At 39.8% G+C, this 22969-nt stretch overlaps 2 protein-coding genes across 2 annotated transcripts; one reads left to right on the top strand and one right to left on the bottom strand.

Moving 5' to 3' along the window:
- Nucleotides 1–939: 939 nt before the first annotated feature.
- Nucleotides 940–14036, bottom strand: zgc:113054 (uncharacterized protein LOC541322 homolog). The gene is made up of 11 exons (XM_061070154.1): nt 13874–14036; nt 10604–10793; nt 10427–10518; nt 10110–10342; nt 8788–9024; nt 8631–8705; nt 8316–8532; nt 7536–7744; nt 6219–6291; nt 2936–3053; nt 940–1476 (listed from the first exon to the last, which is right to left on the bottom strand). Exons 1-11 carry the CDS (start codon nt 13887–13889, stop codon nt 1281–1283), a joined length of 1656 nt encoding a protein of 551 aa, XP_060926137.1. The 5' UTR covers nt 13890–14036; the 3' UTR covers nt 940–1280.
- Nucleotides 14037–17376: 3340 nt separating this feature from the next.
- On the top strand, nt 17377–21214 carry eevs (2-epi-5-epi-valiolone synthase). The gene is made up of 5 exons (XM_061070175.1): nt 17377–17550; nt 18946–19579; nt 19865–20104; nt 20272–20524; nt 20834–21214. The coding sequence occupies exons 1-5, from the start codon at nt 17411–17413 to the stop codon at nt 20941–20943; spliced, it is 1377 nt and encodes a 458-aa protein (XP_060926158.1). The 5' UTR covers nt 17377–17410; the 3' UTR covers nt 20944–21214.
- Nucleotides 21215–22969: the final 1755 nt, after the last annotated feature.

Here is a 22969-nt window from a genome sequence, read left to right as displayed (position 1 = left end):
GGAGCGGTAAGTCAAGGTGCAGACAGGGCATATTACAGCTCACTGGTATCCTGCTCTAGTGTGAAAGTAAACTGGTGGTCATCCCTGAATCCACCATCTTGTATTTCGCACTTTCTGTTATTTTTACTAGAGTTTAAAGCTAATACACGGTTTTACTCCTGGTGTCAGTAATGCAGCTTAGTGTTGGAAATTGGTGCAAATTAAGGGAGTAGAATAATTCCATTACTTTGTTTCTGGAAACATGGCTGCACACTGCAGGCTGTCTCTGTATTAATGAAAAATTCACATTCACTTTTGCACCTGCATGAAACATACAATCTCTGCTTCCACTACAGATCTAAAAACACAACTCTCACTGAAAATATTCTGCACACGCACACAATTGAAATGACAGTAGGCTTCATACAGTTTCACTACTGATTTCCCATTAGTAATGTGAAGCAAATTACACACGTCTATCTTGAAAAATTCAGATACATATCTCATATTTGCATTACTCCCAGTTCAATACTCATTATACAGTTGTGTTGCTCCTTTTATACAACCAATTACTGCTTTGGCTCACCAAGAAATACAGAAGCACACTGACATCAATGCATAATCATATATCAGGTGAACATCAGCGAGATTAAAAATGAACTAAATATTTTCCATTTATATGTCAGAAATCACACATGAAGTCTGGCATGCATTGTACTGTAAATAAGCCTCACACTTATATAAAAAACTATAATAATGAATACTTTTCAGTGTGTGGAAAAAGACAAGTTTCTTTCAAAAGCATTAAATACACAAAATATACACTATTCAGTTTATGCAAATGTCAGGAGAATAAGGAGCAGAAATTGTGACAAAACTCTTACGAGTTACTATTTTCCATTTCACTTTTGGACTTTTCTTAAACAAGTCAGCAAAACAAAAAAATAACAAGAAGCCGGCTGTTTGTTGCACAATTTTATTTCTCAATAGTTATACTTCAATTTTCAACTTACTGACACTGTTTTTTCCCACATACAAGTTACGTTTGAAACATTTATAACAGTGGGGACATCAAACTGAACGTATACAGGATCAGACCTGTCTTACATAGATCAGAGCTGAACAACAACTAAACATTCAGTTACAATACTTTTTTTGAAATTGGTTTAATGTGTAATTCAATACTGATATGGGCATAAAATGGTGCTCCTGTAAGTGCTTAAAAGAGAGATAATGTGAACGCCACCTTTTTCTGAAACTGATCCCAGGTGAGTGAGGAACAAAGTTTCCATCTCCCTCCTCTACCACAGACTTTGCCCACCCTCTATGACTAAGTTATGCCCTGTCATGTAGTCGGAGGCATCAGATGCCAAGTAGACCACTGCGGCTTGCAGGTCTGTCACTTGAGCCAGTCTACCAGCAGGGATATCTGACAGCCAGCGCTGCACCAGAGGCCTCAGACTCTCCGACTGGATGAGAGGGGTGTCAACGATCCCCCTGAAAAAGAGAGACGGAGGAATGAAATCAGAAGGCATCACAGTTTAGAGCCAGGAGTGACAGCGTTGTTCCAGAGCCACCACTTTGGTGACAAAAATAAACCCAATTATCCTGCGAGGAAAGGGCATGAAGAGCCATCTCTGATACTTACAGTGGGACTGGTAGCACGTAAATGACTGGCACATCTCAGGAGGAGCCTGCGGGTGTGTGGGGACGTTTGGTATAATTTGCTCACAGCCTTTGGGTTAACTACTTAAATACAACTCCCTCCTTTTTTACCGATGCAGGGGACAGTACTTAGATAGAATTCATGTGAAGACATTTTGTGCTGCTATTATTTTTGCCGCTGGTCCGTTGTCTCGCGTCACAGCAAATGCAGTCCCCCTCCACCTCCTCCAGTGAAATATCACACGGCTCACATTTGAATAAATATGTCAACACGCCTGTTTGTGACTAATACGAGACGACTTCTGACTTTCTACACAATCAACGTGACAGTGACTAAAAGCCGCAAGGCCCGAATCATTGTTCGATGCATCCCGGCGCCTTGATATGAAATTCCAACATTTGGCTAAATTAGCACTTCCAAGGAGCGTGTGACACCTTGGTTAACATATTCCACCTCAATTATATTTCTCTTCAGCCGCCCTGTTATCTGGAACCTTTCCTGGCAATCAGAGGTACTGTTTTCCCTCAGCCAATTTTCTAGATAATGCAGCTTATCACCGCCGCGGCTAAAGTTGCCAACGGAATAGGGCTCCAGTCAACCTCGCGAGCGCTAATTGTGTCCCTTTTTTATGCATATTTACCGACTGTCACTTCAAAGAAATCAGCGGCCCATTGAGACAGCCAGTTAGCGAGGGGGAGAGAGAATTGCTTCTTTGCAAATTAAAATTAGCAAACAAGCTGCCGATAAATAAAGCTGAGCGTGTGCAAGGGCTTTGTTCTGGGGCTGTGGCTGGGCCCGGCTCGCCCGGTGCTACCGGATGGATTTGCTCAGGGATGGCTGGGGCTAAGGGATGCTCCACTTAACACACACATACACACACACTGACTCCCCCTACACACACACACAACCCTTCCTGTGTTCTCCTCTTTTCTTCCCGCTGCTCAGCTTCACAGACAAATAGATACAAACAAGGCTCCATTGTGGCAGCAACACTTTGAGTGAGGTTGCAAATTTGATTCCCTAATTGAATAGAACAATTAGAGCAAGTGTTTGGTTGATTCATCCCTCAAGACGTCATCTAATTAAGCACTGATGCATTGTTTGAGGACTTAAATTAGTGCATCGCTCTCAAATGGGGGCTCTTCATATGAAAGCAAACACGCTAATCACCACTCGTTTTTGGCAGCTCCAATCCTCGCCACACTCGAAGGTGGACCGGGGCGTTTCAGCGCAAACACTGGGCGAGCGAGCAAGCAAGTGAAGAGATGGCCAAGAATAGACGGCACTCACGGTGAGATGCAGTTGACACGCACTCCTCGGTCGATCCATTCGGTGCCCAGAGTCTGAGTCAGTTTAACCACTCCGGCCTTGGACGTGTTGTAGGAGAGCTGCTTCTGAGGGTGAGGGACTGCAGGGCAGAGGAAAGAGAAACCAGTTACACAAAGATTCATTAACATCACATTTATTGCATCATGTACTTTGACTTGATTTCGCAGGTAATAGATTAAAATATTTTCCTTCATGTTGTCATTTATGTATTTGCTAGGGACAGTGCACATCAAAAAGACAACATACTGTAAATGAAGCAGAGTTAGCTGTACAAACTAATTTGCATCCGTTGTTCAAGCCAGTTTTTGGATATCTGACATAAATGAAAATTAACTATCTTATATAATTACGAATTTAAATGGATAATTAGTGTGTTTTATATACACACCATCAAAACAAACTAATAAACACATGATTAAAACCCTTCAGCCAGTAAAAGTAAGCAAATATCACATGATTAAAATGTATTATACAAATCAAATCATACAATGCAACACTTAGATACAATACAAAGCCGCAGGTAAACTAAATCACATAAGATAAAGTGGAATAATTACACACGGTCACAAATTTGGTTTGATGAAAGCCTAAGTATTAAGTTCGTTTTTAATAGATAGATGATTCTTATTATTTGGGAAGTCACCAGATGAAGTCGGTGGCTCTGAGAAAAGACACAACCCATTCGTCTCTGATGCCTCTTGCCCGACCATTACTTTCCTTCTGCATTATAACCTAACTCAGTGTGGGAGGTGCATTTCATGTTATACAGAACCCATATTTTTGAACTAATGACAGTAAATAGATTGAAATAGATAAATTATAATGTTCTGTTTGTGTCGTGTTTCTATTTGGGAAAAAAAGAAAACAACAGCACTTCCTTTCTCAAAGAGTGCTCACACACACTACACATCTTATAGTACAGCTCATGCACTTTCTTGTGGACACTACATAAAAGCTCCTCCATTAGCTGGCTGGAGGGGGAGGGGGGGACGCTGCAGATGAAGCCATGTAAAATTAATTGCTTATAATGTCCAGTTATGCTCTGTCCTCAGCAACAAAGGCAGGGAGCCATTTGTTTGCCTTGACCATCACAGATGCTGCACACTGCATGGGATGCCGGGACAGGGGCTCATTTTCTACCGGTTGATTAATCATCGTGAGGAAGGCTCCAAGTTACATACAACTTTAGTAGTTAACCTCATCACCTGCTGATCTGACTGCCAAATGCCTTCAGTGCGAGACGGGGATGATAAATAACCGCCAGCTGCACGGAGGCAGAGAAGCGGTCCTGGGGAGAGGAAAAGGCTGGACCATCCCTGCCCAGGACAGAGGTAGAAGGTGGGGAAGAAATAAGATGTAGACGTTAGGACAAAGGCTCCGTGGCTGAGAACGTGGTTGAGCGGGATTGTGTATAGCGAGAGTGGAGAGATAGCGGGAGAAGGTGAGGTTGGGCTGGGCAGGGCTGGATAAGAGCAGGCTAGGACCTCAGAGGAGCAGGCGAGGAGGAGCGGAGCCCAGGGCTTACACGCAGATTGAAGGTGAAATCCGACTTATCAGGACAGGAAACACAGCTCAAAATGCCTAACAGCACTAATCCTCACTCAAGACCTGATGATACAGCCCCAAAATACCATTCAGAAAATGCCTTCATCCTTTAAATAAACCTGCATTGATGTTTTCTCGCCCGTCTTAAAGAGCAGTAATCCCCAGAGAAGGGAAGAGGAGGTAGAAGGAGGGCATTCTCCAAAGCCCTCTTTAACATTCACCCTGCTACTTATTGCCCATTTCAAGTGGAGGAAAATACGCGTTCTTTATCAGGCACGCCTTTTACATTTTGAATTCTTCGGAGCAGATAAGGAGATCAAATGATGCCCCTCCTTTCCCATAGTGGCTCTAACGTTCACGACCGAGCAGCTGCAGATCAGCAGGTGTGTGTGTGTGTGTGTGTGTTGGGGGGGTCACAAATCTCTCAGTAAGGTCACACAGCCCCCCCCCCCAAAAAAAACCCTGAGTGTGACCATATCGACATGGATATTTCCTGGTGTCTTTGAGCTGCTGGCCTTTATTCAGAAAAGAAAAATGGTGGTTGATGGTCGACGTGTGTGCGTGTGTGTGTGTGTGTGTGTGTGTGTGTGTGTGTGTGTGTGTGTGTGTGTGTGTGTGTGTGTGTGTGTGTGTGTGTGTGTGTGTGTGTGGAGGGGTGTTAGTGAGCACATATTCTATTCAGCAGATGGACAAAAAGCTGTCATTGTGCATTTTAATTGGGCATTTACGGCTGCTTTTTGGGCTTCCACTTGGCTAGAACAGGTCCCATCTGATTACACATTATGACAATATTACAACAGATGTCCAGACCAATAAAGTAAATTCCTGAAGGACTGCACGTAATGTGAGTAATTGATCATTTTTTTTACGCCGGCCTCTATTTACCAGCATGCTCCTGTTTTACAGATTGCCCCTGCAGTCGGGACTGGGGCCCATATGGCACAGCGGTTTACTGGCGATTTGACTATACTGCTGATGAAGTGTTGCTGTTCCTCCGGAGGAACCTGTTGGAGGAGGAATGCTACGCTGTTTACGCCGGCGCTGCGAATTACAAGGCTTTTACTGGGCTCACTCTAAACTCTAAAAGTTTCTTCCGCTGTTCAAACACACGGCTGCTGGCACAGGCTGAGGTTCTGCCACTGCACAGGAACCCCGCCCCCCCCCCCCCTTTCCCAAGTTGGACCTCAGGTTGCCTTCCACATCCTCCAGACAGCTCCGCAGAGAGGGGATGTTTATTATGATGCAAAAGCGCCTCAGCGAGACGCAATCACAACACTATGTATTTCCTGCTATGCTTATTGTATGCAGGGGTGGATGCATCTCTTTACAACAGTGTAACTGGGGTAAAAGAAAAGAAAAAAAAAGTAAATCTCCATAATCCTGTTTTAATTGTGCAGGTTCACCTTAAGTTTTCTCTAAAACATGAAAACTGCAAGACGTACACGAGGCTGATGTTTTCTTATTTCAACTCTGCAACCGTATAACGATCGTAAGTCAGATATGATGACTTCATGTCTGCTGATAAAAACTACTTAATGCGACGTGCACTCCCGCACATAGCTGCACAGCAAAACAGTATTTAACTCTGCACCTCCTCCCCCTCCTCCTCTCAGCCTAACTCTCCACGCCAAATGGAGAGATTAAAAGCAGACATGGAGGGGCTCCAGAGAGAGTGAGGGGGAATAGAATCATCACTCACCTATTAGACTGGCCATGGAGGCTGTGTTGATAATCTTGCCGTATCCTTGCTTCAACATCACTCGACCTGCCGCCTAAAGCAAGGATTCAGGGGGAAAAGAGACACATTAAACACCTCATTATGGCGCAGATATGCTACAGAAGGCCCGAGTATAGATCAACACAAAAACATGCAGTTCATACTCAGAGATGGTGGTTAAACGCGAGTGGCTTTTAAAGCTGTGGTGGAGCATCTCACACATGTATGGAAATAAATGACTGACAGCGACTAGATAATGTGGAACTAAATTTAGTTGCTACAGAGCAGCTGGTCGGACCATTAATAATTAGGTCAGACAAAGAGATAGACTACTGAAGGAACATCAAGAATCATTTTAGTTCTTTCATCATATTTTATTCTTAAATTGAATTTGTTTAAATATTTACAAAGAATATATTTCTTAAATATTATGTTATGAGAAGAGAATCTTGGTTTTATCCCTGTCGCTCTGTTGCATTTGATCATTTGTACCTGCTACACAGTGCATCCAGTCGATATTCTATTTGATGCTTTTAAGTATTTCAGATAAATTATGATTGAGTGTTCAATTATTGGGACGACAAATTCCCCCACTTCTAAAGCCATTATAAGAAAAAGCCATCGGTAAATCTGAAGAATCTGCAAACAGAGACGCTTCAGAGATCATAGGACAAAATAGATGTCTGACAAAAACATATACTCCTGGTCCCATAGTAGAAAATTGTATTCTCGTTCTTTAAAATATATATATGTTAAACCCATTTCAAATCTGGTATGATCCATAAAAACAGAAATACCTAATGCTGTCTCTGTTCTTCTTCTGCCGTTTTCAACACAGTCGTGTCTGATCACTCAGTTTCCCAAAGATGAACAAAGAAAACCTTCAGATTAAACTAATCCACACAGGATGGTGGCTGAGTATCTCATCCTCTAGTGAACTGTGGCATCCAGCATTGATGCAGAATTGAATGAAACCAAGAAGATTTTATTAACAATATATTTTAATTGTCTGATTTTCCACATGGAAAATAAAATCCTCTCTACGAAACATTTCTTATGAACATATTTAGGAGTTAAAGTGATATAAAAATTAATGTTTAATAAATGAAGCTTTAACTTTGATTAATTTAATACATAAATCTACATTCATTTGTGTATTTTCCAGGATGTCTCTAAATTTCACATCACACTACTGCAATAAGGTGAAGAATAAACTGTGTCACACACACACACACACACACACACACACACACACACACACACACAGACACAGTGTGTTTTACGTTCAGTGACACACACCTGACAGCACATGAACGTCCCCCTCAGGTTGACGTTAAAGGTTTGGTCCCACTCCTCCAAACTGGTGTCTTCACTGGCTGAGTTCATGTTGATGCCGGCGTTGTTACAGCCGATGTGGATCACTCCCCATTTGGAGACGATGATGTCAATCATCCTCTGGACGTCATCTGATTTGCTTATGTCAGCCGTGATTGAAATGGCATGGATACCTGTATCACAAAACAGGGACGTCTGTTAAAATACTTTGTACACATTGTTGCTTTAGTAATGCGTAACTTCCATCTAAGGGCATTTTAGAAGTTTAGTTTTGATAAACTTGATTTACAACGAATAAAACACACAAGATGAAAAACTGTTTAAACAATATCACAGGTATAAGTTTTTCCCATTTATTTCTAATGTATATGAAATCTAATTCTGTAAAGGAAAAGTGGAGAGATAATCCGAACGATAAGAGAAAAGTGTATGGAACAAGTTTGATCAGGTAGAAAATATCTTATCCTTTACTATGCTGCCATCTGCTGGACATGAAGAAAAACTGTGAATGACATTTGGTACAAAAGTGCAAACACCCAGAGGAAAGGTATAATAATAAAAATAATAAAGATAATAATAATAATAATAATAATAATAATACACTTTACAATAATTTTTAATGTATGATAAACAATTTTATCATACATTTGTACAAGCTGAGGGCTTGAAAATGATTTTTGGCTTAAACCTGCTGGCTGGCACACAACATGGCAATGTAATGTTTGTTGTGTTTGCATGCCTTACCTTTCAGGGAGAGCTCTTCGGCCACAGTCTCAGCTTTAACTTTGTCCATGTCCACTACAGCCACCTTCGCACCAGCCTCCCCAAGGGCGTGAGCAAATGCTCGGCCTATCCCCTGACCAGCTCCTGTCACGTAGGCCACCTGTCCATCGAGACGCATCCGGTCGAGGATGGGCTGCCCCTTGACCCCACGGAAAACCTCGTCATCCGTTATTTTACGCTAAGAACCAGAGAGGACATGACAAGTGAGAAAGATGCTATTGTAAAAAGTGTTATGTGTGAGCTGTGTGATTCTATAACATCGGGGTTAAACTGCACCTGTGTCCTTGAGCATTCAGAAGCAACAGACACCCGACGGATAATACTGATGCCGTCTCTGAGGGGGATGATGACCTTTAAACAAGACAGACATCATTAGCAAAAATATGAAATACCTGTAAAACACACACTCTCATATAGAGGTTTGAAACTGAACCTGTTCCACACGTGGATCACTCGAGACGAACTGGTTGAATTCTCGAAGCGCCAGTCCGTTGGCGTCGGTGGAGTCTTTAAGATAAACCTTTGCTTTGAACAGCGTGTTGTCTACACATATGACGCCTCGTAGTTTCAGCAGGTTGCTGTCCAGGATGAAGTTGTAGTAGTTGATGTAATTATTCTTGTCAGCATCAATGAAGATCATGTCAAACTGCTCACCCGCAGCTGCCAGTTCCTGAAGGGGACAGATGGTTTTTAGAAAACCTGCCACGTGCGCCACAGTTTTACAAATTAAGACAGAGTCAGTGCTAACCATTGGCTACTGTGACATATCGTACAGTAGCTACGATAGTAAATGCGTTAATAGTTTGCAAAAGAGTCATCTTTATTGTCTAAACAAGAGGTCACTAAAAGTCGCACCACAGTCTGATCTGAACCCAGACGTGTCCAACCTATAACCGATATATCATTGAGAACTGTCACTTTTTAACAGAGCGTTTCTATATTGAACGGCACAGTTTTTCTAGCCTTGATACAGCCGCCCAGGAAATTCACTGAACAACTGCATTTGTTGTAAATCCTCTCACTGATGCCACTCAGCCAATCAAATCTGTGAATTCTGATGACCACGACGACCGACCAGAGTCGGTGAGTGAGATTCACATAGCGGAAGATGATGGGAAGAAGAATAGACTGTGATAAGTGAGTCATAGAAAAGTAAGAAAAGTTATCAGTATGTAGGAAATTGATATACAGCTTTAATTTTTTACAATCTACAATAAAGATTGAAACATTTTATTAGAATACTTGCATATACTATACTAAATACCAAAATCTCTAAAGTTCAGTGTGAAAACTGCGAAAGATATTATTTAAATAATATTGATTTATTCTTTCTTTGCTTTGATAGTTATCGACTCATCCATCCATCCATACCACTTATCCTTTGAGGGTCATAGGGGGAGCTGGAGCCAATCCCAGTTGACATTGGGTGAGAGGCGGGGTATCTAACCCCAGTCTCTATGTCTTTGGACTGTGGGAAAAAAGCCAGAGCATCTGGAGAAAACCCAGTCACAGGGAGAAAATGCGAAGTCCATACAGAAAGACGGGGATTCAAACTGTAAACCTTTATGCTGTGAGGCAACACAGGCAACACAGTGAGGCAACACAGTGCTAAACTCAATACATCCTGTACCCCAGGAGATTTTCTTTATCTGAACCTCTCTATATTTTAATCAGCCCTGGTCTTTAGGATCTCTTTAAATCTGTAAAATACTCTCTGACTCTCCTTCCGTGGTTCTTTGGCTTATTGTCTCTCACCTGTAGAGTCTCCATGGCAGATCCAGTTTTGACAGTAATTTTCTTGCCATGTGGGGACTTGTCAAAAAAGGGCAGAGCAAACTCCTTCAGGTACGGCTCTAACTCGCAAGCGACTAAGTGGCCGTCGTCAGGAAGCCCCTCGGCCATGGACAAGGCTCCGTAGCCTGTGAACATCCCAATCTCCAGCACCTTCTTGGCTTGACTCATGTGAATAAGCATCTTCAGGGTCTGACCTGTCACCAAAACACACCCGAGAAAACATTATCACTAAATGGTAAATCAGTGAATATAGTAGCACTGAGTAACAAATGTCCAACCTTCCACATGTCCAGTGATGCACTCTTTGGGAAGCCGGAACTTGGTTTTACCCTCCTTGTGCACTTGATCCCAGTCATGAGATACTGTTTCCCTACACATGATAATGGTATTATGGTGTTAACATTATTAATCTTATCTTAATCTTTGGATAATTGTGTATTCACAGTAGGACATACTTAAACAGCTCGGCCAGAGGTTGACTCTCCTGTGTGGTCATTTTCTCCAGGTAGTCATCCAGACCGCTGGCGATGTCCAGAGCCTTCTGCAAGTGACGTGTCAGCTCTTCAGGGACATTACTGGTTGATGCAGCTATCTCACTGGCCTTTGTGAGCAGATCCACAAGGACCTCCACCGGGGTGTCAGGGACTGTGGAAACAACCCAAAGTCACTTGAGTTCAGTCATTGTGAAGGAATTTCTCCCTCCTCAGGTCTGTCTGTAATTTAAGCTTGAAAACAATAGTTCATTGTCAGTCTCAAAGACAGCTGTGAAGACACTGATAGAGGTAAAGCAGGCGCCGTCCCCAGCAGCAGTTGCTGTAGACAGAAGGTCACACAGATGTGATAGTGGTGCCCTTCATGAGATATAAAGTCTGTGTGAGAGGACATACGGAAGCACAGTATCAAAAATATATTGTGACTTAGGTGAAGGTGATTTATTGTTGGGGTTTGGTGCTTAATCCAATCTTCACACGTGTATGGATCATAGACTGAATTTAAAAACGTGTATTTTCTTCAATGACCAGCAGAGGGCGACTCTGCTGCTTGTCAAAAGAAGTCTGTTTCTGTAGAATTGGATTAAAATGACCCTACGTTTCTGGTAGGCTACATAGAACAGGTCTCAAATCGATCTTCTTCAAAATCGTCTTCATGTTCATTTTATAAATTATGGTCCAGAGTCAAATGGACAATACATCAGGGCAGGCATTGAGCTGTGGACACAGTGTGATTCACAGACACTTATAATCTCTGATTGGTAGAAAACCAAGATGGTGTCAGCCAAAATGTCAAACCCAAGGCTTCAAAACAGCAGGTCACAAACCGATGGGTGATATCACGGTGGTATAGATAAGTGCTGTGGTCCTGTGAATGATATTTATATGTGTGTATATTGTGAGTTTTGCACAGGAGCAAGGAAGAATCAGAATTGAGTAACTGTTGACACAGTGTATGTGTTGCTCGTGTGTATTCTCCACATGTTATGCACCTGTTGGTGAATCTTTGTAAGACACTTGGGTCTCAAGAAGATGTTTTCATCACGAGATAACACAATTTCCCTTTAAAGTAGTCCGATGCTCTCTCTACTATCGATGCCTTCTCCAGGTAAAATGAGGAGATGCTTTGGCAAAGGTTTAAATACAGTTTCTGTCTGTCTGTTTTTGAACAGCCTTTGTCATTGCAACAGTGTGCAAGACACAGTCAGGAAACTTTACATGGGTGTGTTTGAGATCAAAATAAAGGCCCAGTTCGAAAATGGCTGTATTCCATCTCATGATGAATTTACTGAGTGGTCATGTAGTAATTCTTGCTGAGCACTAATGGGTCAGAACATCAACATGTTGATAGATGTCACTGCTGGTGTGATCCCATCACAAGGAGACCTTGAGTCTCAGTCCTTACCTGCACCAAGGAGGTTGTGTTTATGTCTATGTATTTGTGGTCGTTAGCAGGATTACACAAAACTACTGGCGGATTAGCATGATAACTGGTAGTATGTGGCAGTGTGGGTCAGGGAAGAACCCAGTAAATTGTGGTGTGGATACGGAAGAGGAGGTGGATCCCGGAAAAAAAAATTATATAGTAAGTCTTTCTCTGAGAATAATTCAAGGATCTTGATGAAAAAAATCTGATATGTTCAAGGAACTGATATTTCTGAGTGTTTGCAATTTGGTGCAGGTCCCAGAAAATCCAGATCTAGTGAATTTAAATGCCCCCCTGTTGGTCCTTGGTGGATTGTTTGTTTAATGAAAAAAACAGATCACAAAAATGTTATGTCTTAAAGTTGCTTGCTTTGTCTCTCCAACATTCCAAAAAGCCAAATATTTCCATGTATTATTACAACAGGAAAAGGAAAGAGATAAAACTATACAAAAAAATTGAATAAACTGGGACTAAGTTGTTATTTCCTCTACTTAATCAAAAATAAAAAGTGAGTCAGGTGGCTCAACCAGGAAAAATATTATTTTGAAACATTGAATAATAGGTTTAAGTGAACTTATTGTTGTAATATAAATATTTATTGTACTGAATGGATTATTTTTTGTGTTGATGTTTATCCATCTTTAAATTTACATTTGGGTGCTTGAGATACTGAATACCTGGACAAGAGGGACTTTTTAAAAATGACATTTTAGAGGCTTAATTTGTAATTGACCCAATATTGATCATTTACAGATTCATTAAAATAATTAAACATTAAACTATATTCCTTTAGTAGAGATTTGAGGTACTCCATCACACTTGAGAAGTAAATGTTGTACTTTTTACTCCACCACATGTATTTGACAACTATAGTTACTATAGTTCCCTAGTAGATTCAGATTCAAGATACATGTGTGGTGTATCATTGTCTGAAGCATGGTCAAATGTTTAATGTTTATAAGCAGTGTCTATTCTGTCATCCAGAATCATGCCATAGTTCACGTTTGCTATTTGCACAGAAAGAAGGTTCATGGTTCAACCAGTGGAATACACACTTCCAAATGTGATGACACCAGCGTCCTTCCTGTATTAAGGTGATCTTATTGTTAAAGAGTTAACCAAGGGCTCTCAGTATGTTTGACATGTGACCTCTTACAATAAAAGCAGTGTAAGTTCAGTGCTCATGTGGCTTCATCTAAATAACTTGTTGAGGCCCCAAAGCTACATATTAAACTACAGACTACACATTTCAGAGGAAAGATAAAATAAATTAATTGAAACAACTTTTTTTTAATTTGTATTTCATCATCTCATGTCCCCTTAGATTTACCTTCTGATCTGCGGGGGGGGGGGGGGGGGGGGGGGGGTGATCATTAGGTTGGGAACCAGTAAAAAACAACAACAATATGTAAATCAGGTCATTAAGATTCAGCAGAAACTAAAAACACAGTATTTAAATCAAATCAAAAATTTAAAAATACATATTTAATGCATCTAAATCAGAAGGATCACTTTTACTATACATACAGAACTTCCAGGGCATTTAGTGGTTAATACTTTAACTTTAGAAGGAGTTTGAATAGAACGTTTACATGTTTGTTTTGGTATTTCAGTTTATATAACAATATATAACATATTTTAAGGTACTAAAATACCTTAAAATACTGTATGTCCTTTGTATTTTGTTATATTTTTTCGCTCTATTAAAAACGTTTTCTACTACCAGTCAACACGTGTCAGTGGAGTCTGATGAACGAGGCTCCACTGAAGTGTATCTCTCACACTTGTATATGAAACAACAGTCTTACCTTTGCGTGCCGACATGTTTATGGGCGGGACGACCTCCAGCAGCTGCGAGGAGCCTCAGGACAAGCACCAGTCACCGGGTTGTTGTTCGGTCTCAGCAGCGGTGCAGGAACATAGACTGTGTGCAGGACTCAGAGTTTGTGGTTTGAGAAGTGACAGCACGTGTCCGCGTCGGGTGAGCGAGCACTGATCTACGGCACTCTGCAGCAGAGGCGGCTCTAAGTATCTGGGGGCCAGATTCATGACCTAAGGTCCCCCCAGCCCCCCTCAATAAGAGGAAATGTTTACCAAATAAGAATACAAATTCCAGAAAACTGATGATTAGTACCTGAGTATTTAATGCAATTCGATGAAGTGATTTGTGAAATATGTTGCCTGCTCCTTTTATCATTTTGTAAAATGTTTATTGAGTAAAGCATGTCAATCCTGCCATACTGGACTGTGATTACATATTTATGTTCTATTATTTTTGGGAAATAATCCAAACTGTTGTTTTGATTATTATATTTCTACCTTGTCCTTCCATTACAGTGGTTTGAACAGCCCTGTATGTGATTTATTTAATAAACAACCTTTGTCACATCCTGTTAGGTGTGAAGGATGCAGTCTGCCAAACTAATAGGTATGGAACATGGTTGCTAGAATAGTTTTGGCAAGATAAACAGTAAATTGTGTTATTATTCCAATAATACATTTTATGTAAGTTTAGCCACGTCACTTATACAGAGAATTTGTGTTTGGGATTTGTGTTTGTGTTGGCAAGTTAACGTGTTATAAAAACACAGAGGATGTTGAGAAGACAACAGCATATGCACAATGATAAATCAGGCCCATATCAATTTATGCAATGGAAATATAGCAAAGGTCTCTACAGTCTGTAGACAGACAAAGCATCAGAATTCGTTTGGGGGGAGTTTTGATTTAATATTGGACACATGACGGGCCAGTGGAATGGAATGCTTGGAATAACTGGGGTGCCAGTTGGTATGGCTGGATATTTTTAACTGGGAGTTATGGCCCACAAATGCTCTTGCTCTTTATGGGTTGCTAATGCTGATATTCACTGTTATTTGTTAATTCTTAAGGGCTCAGATTTTATATATGTGTATATACACTATGATACATTTTGTGTGCATGTGTATTTTCATCGTCTATGCTTGGGTGAGCTCGCCAAGACAAAGTCTAGTCTTCTTTGCTGATATGGGAAAGCAGTATCATATATTCAATATTGTATATATAACTGTATTTATAAAGAATTTAGCATATAAGCAAGCTAAGAATCAAAAGACAATGATAAAGAAGGATCTAATCCACATCCCCACTGAAATCAAATGTTTTTTTTCCTGAGCCATACCACATTGCTCCACCAATTATTGTGGGCATCCATGTAAAGCTGTTTTCAGACTTGATCTGCGGGTAAAATCCGGAGAATTAGTTATGGAGTTTAGCCGCAGTCTGCCTTTCACACATTTGCAATAGAGCGGGAGGTTCTGACACAGGCGTGTTCACGACAGCATCAAATCCTTCACATTATTCAGGCAAGAGGTGGAGCAGCCGGGTGCAGCAGGGAGAGGCAGGAAGTAACATATTAACTCTGCTGCGGAGATGACATGGATAGAAGGATAATAGATATTGATCCAGAGGGAAATTTCGGCATTCCAGTTGCAAACAAAACAGTTAAACACAAGAACATAAGAATATTAAAAAGAATCAAGAATAAATACACAGAATCTGCAGTGAAATGAGAGTCTAGCCACCAGAATGACGAAAAGCTGTTACTGTAAATTGTAAAACAGATCATTTAAGTATAAGATGAATGCAAATAGGTGTGAGAAGTAGAATAAGGGATCAAAAGTAACCGAGCGTGAGTACTGAAACTAAATATAAATACAGATTTAAAGATAAATAAATGAAACAATACCCAAGTTGTGCATTACACTAACATAGCCTGTAAATTATGGTACTACTGATGTTAAGTGTATTTTTTTTTAAAAAGGGAAAACAGTGCGTCTCTCCCACGTTAGAGGCGTCTTCGATCCCCCACTGTATCCTCACATCGGATTCTCCTGACTTTCTATGGACAGATAAAGTCTGCAGAAACTACGGAGCCCCTCGCTCATACTTTTGCGTTCACACATGCACCTTCTCTAGAGGTGCATGTGTGAAAAACTCTCTTTTTTCAGAGTTTGATGCATGTCTGAAAGCAGCTTAACAGACAGACAAACAGAGACCAAATTATAACCCTTATAATAAAAGAAAGTGCATGTCACTCTTTCCTTTGTCATATCTCTTCACACAATTAAACCAGAAGGCAATGTCCACTATACTGTGAATCACAGTTCCAACCCCTGCTGTAGGTGTGTGTATCGTTTGGTTTTTGGTTTCAGCATGGTTTATAATCAATGCAGTCTCACTGATATTGTTTACTAGGATATGAGACCCACTGTTAAGAAACTGGGTATTATGAGAAATTAACAGTGATATGGTTGGTGGCCTTGTTCTACAATCTTAGCATACCTAGCTAAATTCAACATTGGACTGAAGGTCGTACTGTTTGAGCACCGAGCATTGGTTCACCCCCAGCTATAACTATTTTGAATAAATCTATTTTATTGCTTGAATGATACATTTTTCGAACAGAAGACACAGTTTGGTTTGGCTTTATGACAGGTGCAGTTGTCCTGGCAGTTTTGTTCGAAGATGCGAAAGACTTATTTTTACCTCTATTTAACGGAGATAGGTTAAAGAAGGAAGGTGATGTGACATCTGGGAAGGATAAGGAATAGACTATGACATCAAACATTTGATACCCCTGTAGCTTCTATCAGTCTCACTATACTCCCAAAGAGAACTGCTTTTTTAAAATGTTTGGAATCCTCCTTATCAGCGTTCTTATGTTACAATAAAGGGAAAGTTCACAGAAAAATACAAAAACTAATATACTATTTATCTACCCACCACAAGGCCAATGGAGGGATGGGTGAAGTGTTTGAGTTGAGTAAACAGTGTTGCAGCCAAATCCAGTACGATTGAAATACTTTTAAAATTCAACTGGAAACAACATCACTTATATCGGACAGTGGACACTTTTAGTTTCACAGTTTTAATAGTATGTTTCCTAACCTTGATACAAATCAAACCAGTTGGAACTGGCAAGGTTAAAAGGCTGTTTATCTTCATGCATGGACACTCTACTATTGAAGGTGAAAAACACTGCCAACCAAAAGCAACCGCATGTCAATGGGAATTAAATATTATAAATGTAATTTGTAAAATAAGAATCCTATGCCATTCTCTTGACCATAAACATATCTTATTTAATAATCAACATATAATGCAGTTAACTTATGTCAGGCTTCAAGTAAGTACATTTTGTGTCACTGTGAGGAGTTCACTCATACTGTAAGAAGATGCTCCTCCCTCATCTGAGGCGCATCCTCAAAATAGGATGTTCTACCTTAAGACTCCTCGAATTCGGGACTCATTTAGTCTGTAACCAGATCTGTTCACATCTGTAAGTGACAGTCACCACAGCAAGAATGGGAAAGGTACCTCTGGAGAACGATGCCAAAGAAAAGAAAACTGAGTTCAGCTTAGTGCGGGTCAAAAGTACCTGGAAGCGTACCCGGGGAACGAGGGACAACCTGGACAGAGCTGACTGTGTTTCTGATGCAAAAATGTGAGTTTAACATTGAACTTCACTCACAGTCCTTTTAATAATATAGTACAAATGGCAGGATAAATGCTTCATATTGGATTTGTGTATTACTTTAATATGTGTATAACCTTTTAATATGTATTTTTTTATTTTTCTTACAAGAGTTAATATTTATTTATTTTGTCCCTTCGAGATACAATGTAGATTTCAGAGGGTAATGCATTCTGTCAAATGTTTAATGTTTATAAGCAGTGTCTGTTCTGTCATCCAGAATCATGCAATACTTCATATTTGCTATTTGCACAGAAAGAAGGTTCATGGTTCAACCAGTGGAATACACACTGTTTCCAAATGTGATGACACCAGCGTCCTTCCTGTATTAAAAAACTGGTTACAGTAAGCTAGAATTTAGGCAGCTACTGTCTCCAGTGTTTACAGTCTCGTGCTGTGAAATCCCAACGATCCACTATTTACTAAGGAGGCTTCATAGGAAAATGTAAAGCCAGCAATTGTAAAGAGCAAGAACAGATGTTCATCATGAGTCCTGGTCTATTGTAATTTATGTGTAGCAGAGGAGACTGAATATTTTCAATAGTAGAAGCAAATTAAGTTCACACTTTCTCAGCTATATCTCAAATAGCAGTATGCAGGGGAAACCGATAATGTGCAAAGATTCTGTTGTAATCAATCAAAATAGCCATTGGAGCTCATGTAGTTGTCTTGAGGGTAGACAGCCATCATCTCAGCATAAGTTTATACAAAAAGTACTGTAAGGTTCAAGTTTTTACAAAAGAAACCCTAATGTTGAGAAATGTGTGTTACAATATGATATATATAACCGTTCTCTCTGATAAGACAGTGTTTATTCAGCTTCTAGCCAAAGCAGGGACACTGAGTTTTTGGAGGCAGTGACATTTAATACTTAAGAGATGGTGTTTTAACTAGATGTGATCCTTGAATTAGATTCAGACAGGGATTCTCAGTAATAGAGAAACCATTCGGGTAATACAGACAAGAAGTCTGTTAATATCAGCTGGGTGAGGTTTGGCCAAGTTGGAGCAGAGGTTGCTGATATCATTTGAACAATTTGCACATTATGGTTGGATTCAGCCTCAGTTTGATAAATGCATTCTTGAAAATTGTAAGTAGTCAAGTAGTAACTTAATAAATATTGATTCATGTTTGAAGTGCTAATATTCTGATGCTTGATTCCAAAAGTTATTTTAAAGTCATTGCTTTGGCTTCAGCTTTCATCTTGTGCAACTATTTCACACACACAAACAAGACCTGATACTGTCACTGTGTCCCCTAAATATTCTGCAATTTATTGACAGAAACAGAACCTTGTCCTCTGAAAGTGCTGATATAGTCCCCATTAAATACTAATGCCTTTTTTTCATGTGTGTTTTGTGGCAGCTATGAGAGCATCACAGAGCAGGGCACCTCTTGGACAGTGGTCAGCCCCATTGTCTTCACCTACAAGGTAACCGAGACTCACAACTTGCTGGACCCATGCAACGACACACTCCTGCTGGGTCAAATCTCCGACCCCCAGCAGATGGAGGACATTAGAAAATCAAGCAAGCCACTCAAACGCTTCATAGTCGTTGACCAGGAGGTCTACAAAATCTACGGTTCCAAGCTGACCGAGTACTTAGAGGCCAACAATGTCCTGTACAAGATCTTGGCTCTACCCACCACTGAGGAGAACAAATCCATGGACATAGCCTTGAAGATCATAGAGGAGGTCAACAACTTCTCCCTTGACCGGCGCAAGGAGCCCATCATCGCCATGGGTGGAGGAGTGTGCCTTGATATTGTCGGCCTGGCCGCCTCGCTCTACAGGCGACGCACTCCTTACATCAGAGTCCCGACCACCCTGCTCTCGTACATCGATGCGAGTGTGGGAGCAAAGACAGGGGTTAACTTTGCAAACTGCAAGAATAAGCTTGGTGCCTATGTCCCACCCGTTGCTGTCTTCCTTGACCTGTCCTTCATACAAACCATTCCTCGAAGGCACATCTCCAACGGGCTGGCGGAGATGTTAAAAGTAATGATCATCTGCTAATACCATTACTTTCTATATAATAATACAATATATAATATCTTGTATAATAACCTTGTGTGTCAGTTATTGTGACACTTGAAGTATAAAGGACAACTTTATTGTAAGACCAATGAAGGTGTTTTATGTTCGTGAGTGTTTTAGAGTTTTGACTTCTTTGGAATTCTTCAGAAACCTTTACTCTATATCCAATATTATTCAACACTTGCCATTTTCAGTAGATAAGCTACTTATTATGCGTTCTATGTGTTTTGCCTGCTGTTTTTACAGATGGCCTTGATGAAGCACAGAGGCCTCTTTGAGCTCCTTGAGAAACATGGTCTTATGCTGCTGGACACTAAATTCCAGACTGATAAAAGCATTGATGGGCACAACCGCCTACAGGCTGCATCAAGGGCAACTCGTTTAGCGATCACCACCATGCTCGAGGAGCTTGCCCCCAACCTTTGGGAAGATGACCTAAACAGGCTTGTGGACTTTGGACACCTAATCAGTCCAGCATTAGAGATGGTAATTGATCCTTTAAGGCAGACATAGCACAACACTATGACACTTATGGTCCACATTTGATTCTCAAAAAGAAGTTGTGTGTACATTTTTACATCTTAATAGGCGCATTGCATTTTGAAAGCAAATACCCACATCCTAATACTTTTAAACTTTTCTTTTCCATACAGAAAGTTCTCCCATCTCTCCTGCATGGTGAGGCAGTGAACATTGATATGTCTTACATGGTTTACGTGTCTCAAGAGCGTGGCCTTTTGACAGAGGAGGAGAAGCAAAGGATCATCAGCTGCATGGTGGGCCTGGAGCTCCCCGTCTGGCATGAGGGATTCACCATGGAGCTCATACAGAAGTCTCTGCAGGACAGGCTGAAGCACTCTGGTGGCCTCTTCAGAATGCCTCTGCCTGTTGGTCTTGGGCAAGCAGGTACGAATCATTAGGGTGAACTTGAAAAATAGGAGCAGTAGCATAATCCTCAAACAGCCTGAAGCTGTTGCTGATTATGCACACAGGGAGTATATCATTCAGTTGGTAAAATGTTAACAGCCATTAACATACTGAAAAAAGGCCTGTTACTATATCTGGCCAGCCTCATATCAGTCTGTATTTCACTAAATATATATATATATATATTTTCCGGATAAGAAGCTGTGTTTGAGTGTATTCTTATATTACCCAGAGCTCATGTTATATTGTTTACGTATAGTCTTGTTAACGCTCTTTCTTTCTTTTCAGACATTTTTAATGACACATCTTATGAGACCCTGCACAGAGCTTACGAAAAATGGCGTGACGAGCTGAGTGTCAGCCACTGCACCAGTTCAATCCGAAGTGTAAAACTGTAACTACTCTTCTTTCTTTCATTAGAAAATAGCTATAGAGCATTTACCCACTGCATTTGAGCAACAGTCTTTGTCCATCATGTGTTTCATAAAAATTTCTCTGCATGTGAGAATATGTTTCCTAAATTTGTATTTGACAACAATCAAAACAGAAAAGCGTTGTTTTTTCAACCGTTTGTTTGACAGTTTGATTTTCATTTACTGTATGTATAACCAAAGTAAGCTGCTTGCTAATTACAAACCTGTTATGACTGAAATATACCCTAAAACTTCATTAAAGCTTTTTATTGTTCATTAAACACAAGATCATTTTTTCATGCAACATTAGTTTTTCAGGCCTCCTGCCTAATTTAAATCCAACGCTCTCTGCTTTCAGCAGTCTCCAGCAGTTCATCAGAAAAAAAAAAATATATGTGTCTTTTGCATGATGAGGAGCTAAAGCTAATATTAATAATGATTATTGAAGCTTGTGGGCGTACAAGATCCACTGGTTTACCACTATCCCCTAAAGTGAAGGGGAGCCCAAATCCCACTAGCTGTCCAATTTAATAACCTATCTGAAAAGCCTGATAACCAGAAAAATTAAATATTCTTAAGGTTGTTAAATTATTTTTTACTAAATAACACAACCTTGGTATTGGCCTGGCTATTTCTTTATGTGGAAGTTTGACTTCTTATTTCTCAAAAGTGGCTACAGTTTAAAAGAAAAATACTTGGTGTGGTGTATTTTACGCATTAAAGGACAACATTTTTACATTTGCAAATTTGTCCACTTTCTAAATTTCAAAATGCTAACTAATACTCAGAGAGAAAACAACATACCATGATGATTTTTTTCCTGCTACTACAAAGAAGAAGATCTTAGTTAGAATACATGATATATTGCAAAATGACCCAATGTGGATTATTAATTATGACTATCTTCATGGACAAGTGAAATGAATGCATTGAATTTTTTTTCAATTATTTTTGGGGATTGGTTGTTTAAGGGAAAGAAGGAATTTAATGAAAGATATTGAGTAAATTTTACCAAAAATCAATTCAGGAATTCCGTACTATAATATGTTTTAGAGTGTTTAGTTGAAGTGAACATTCGTACCAAGTTTGAGGACAATAGCTCAAGGTGTTCAGGGAAAAAAGGGATGGACAGTCAACTTGAACAAAACTGTCCATGGCTGTCACAGGTGTGAGACGTAAAAAAACAATTTATCTCTGTACATGAACCTTCTTTCAGAGTTATGCAAGGTAATGCAAGGTACAGATCAACAAAGCAACTGAAACATCTGGGGAAAAGGCTGCTGTGAGCCAAAGCAAATAAATAATATTTTCAGTTTTATGTTATTTTATTTCTTATATTTCATTTTAAATTAATTATAAACAAAGTAAGATGGTTTGTGAAATTCAAATATGTTACAACCAGGATTTTAAAATTGTGTTTTTTCTTATAACCAGACCCACAGTTTAAAAAATACTATCATACATTGTCAATATAAGGTACATTTACACATTATTGTCATGTTTCTAAATTCTCTTTATAAAAACAAGCCCATAATTATAAATTAGGAACATTTCTGATGTCTGACAACAAGTGAGAATAGGAAAAGATCAATGTTTTAAATTCCTAAGAGAAAAAGACATCTTCAGAACTGATACAAACACAACATGCTCTCTGTGAATAGAAAAAGAACAAATATAATAAGAATAAATAAATGATATTAATAATATTATACCCCATATTAACAGTAATACTTCTCATCTGGTCAACGTTCGATTTGTCAGTTCTTCAAAATATATTGAGGGCATGGAGTTTAAATAATACAAACTTATCATATGTAATTATATGCATATTTGTTTGCAATTGAATAACCAGAAATTAGAATTTTACATCCTGTCAACAAAAAGTTTCTTCTGGCAAGTTTGAACATCAACATGTTGCACCTCCCTCTCAATATTATATTCATCATATATACTTGTGAAGTAAGTTTTCACATGTATTTTATCCCAATTGCCAAGGACAGCTCAGTACACT

Source organism: Limanda limanda, chromosome 4 (assembly GCF_963576545.1).
Source record: "Limanda limanda chromosome 4, fLimLim1.1, whole genome shotgun sequence".
Lineage (NCBI taxonomy): Eukaryota > Metazoa > Chordata > Actinopteri > Pleuronectiformes > Pleuronectidae > Limanda > Limanda limanda.
Note: the sequence above shows the minus strand (reverse complement) of the source record. Positions and strands in the feature narration are given on the sequence as shown.

Coding starts and splice junctions, on each gene's coding strand:
- eevs (XM_061070175.1), top strand. CDS start 17,411: ATGGGAAAGGTACCTCTGGAGAACGATGCCAAAGAAAAGAAAACTGAG. Junction 19,580..19,864: donor GGCTGGCGGAGATGTTAAAA/GTAATGATCATC, acceptor CTGTTTTTACAG/ATGGCCTTGATGAAGCACAG. Junction 20,525..20,833: donor TGTTGGTCTTGGGCAAGCAG/GTACGAATCATT, acceptor CTTTCTTTTCAG/ACATTTTTAATGACACATCT.
- zgc:113054 (XM_061070154.1), bottom strand. Junction 10,343..10,426: donor CATCACTGGACATGTGGAAG/GTTGGACATTTG, acceptor TTTTGGTGACAG/GTCAGACCCTGAAGATGCTT. Junction 7,745..8,315: donor CGAAGAGCTCTCCCTGAAAG/GTAAGGCATGCA, acceptor TTTGTGATACAG/GTATCCATGCCATTTCAATC.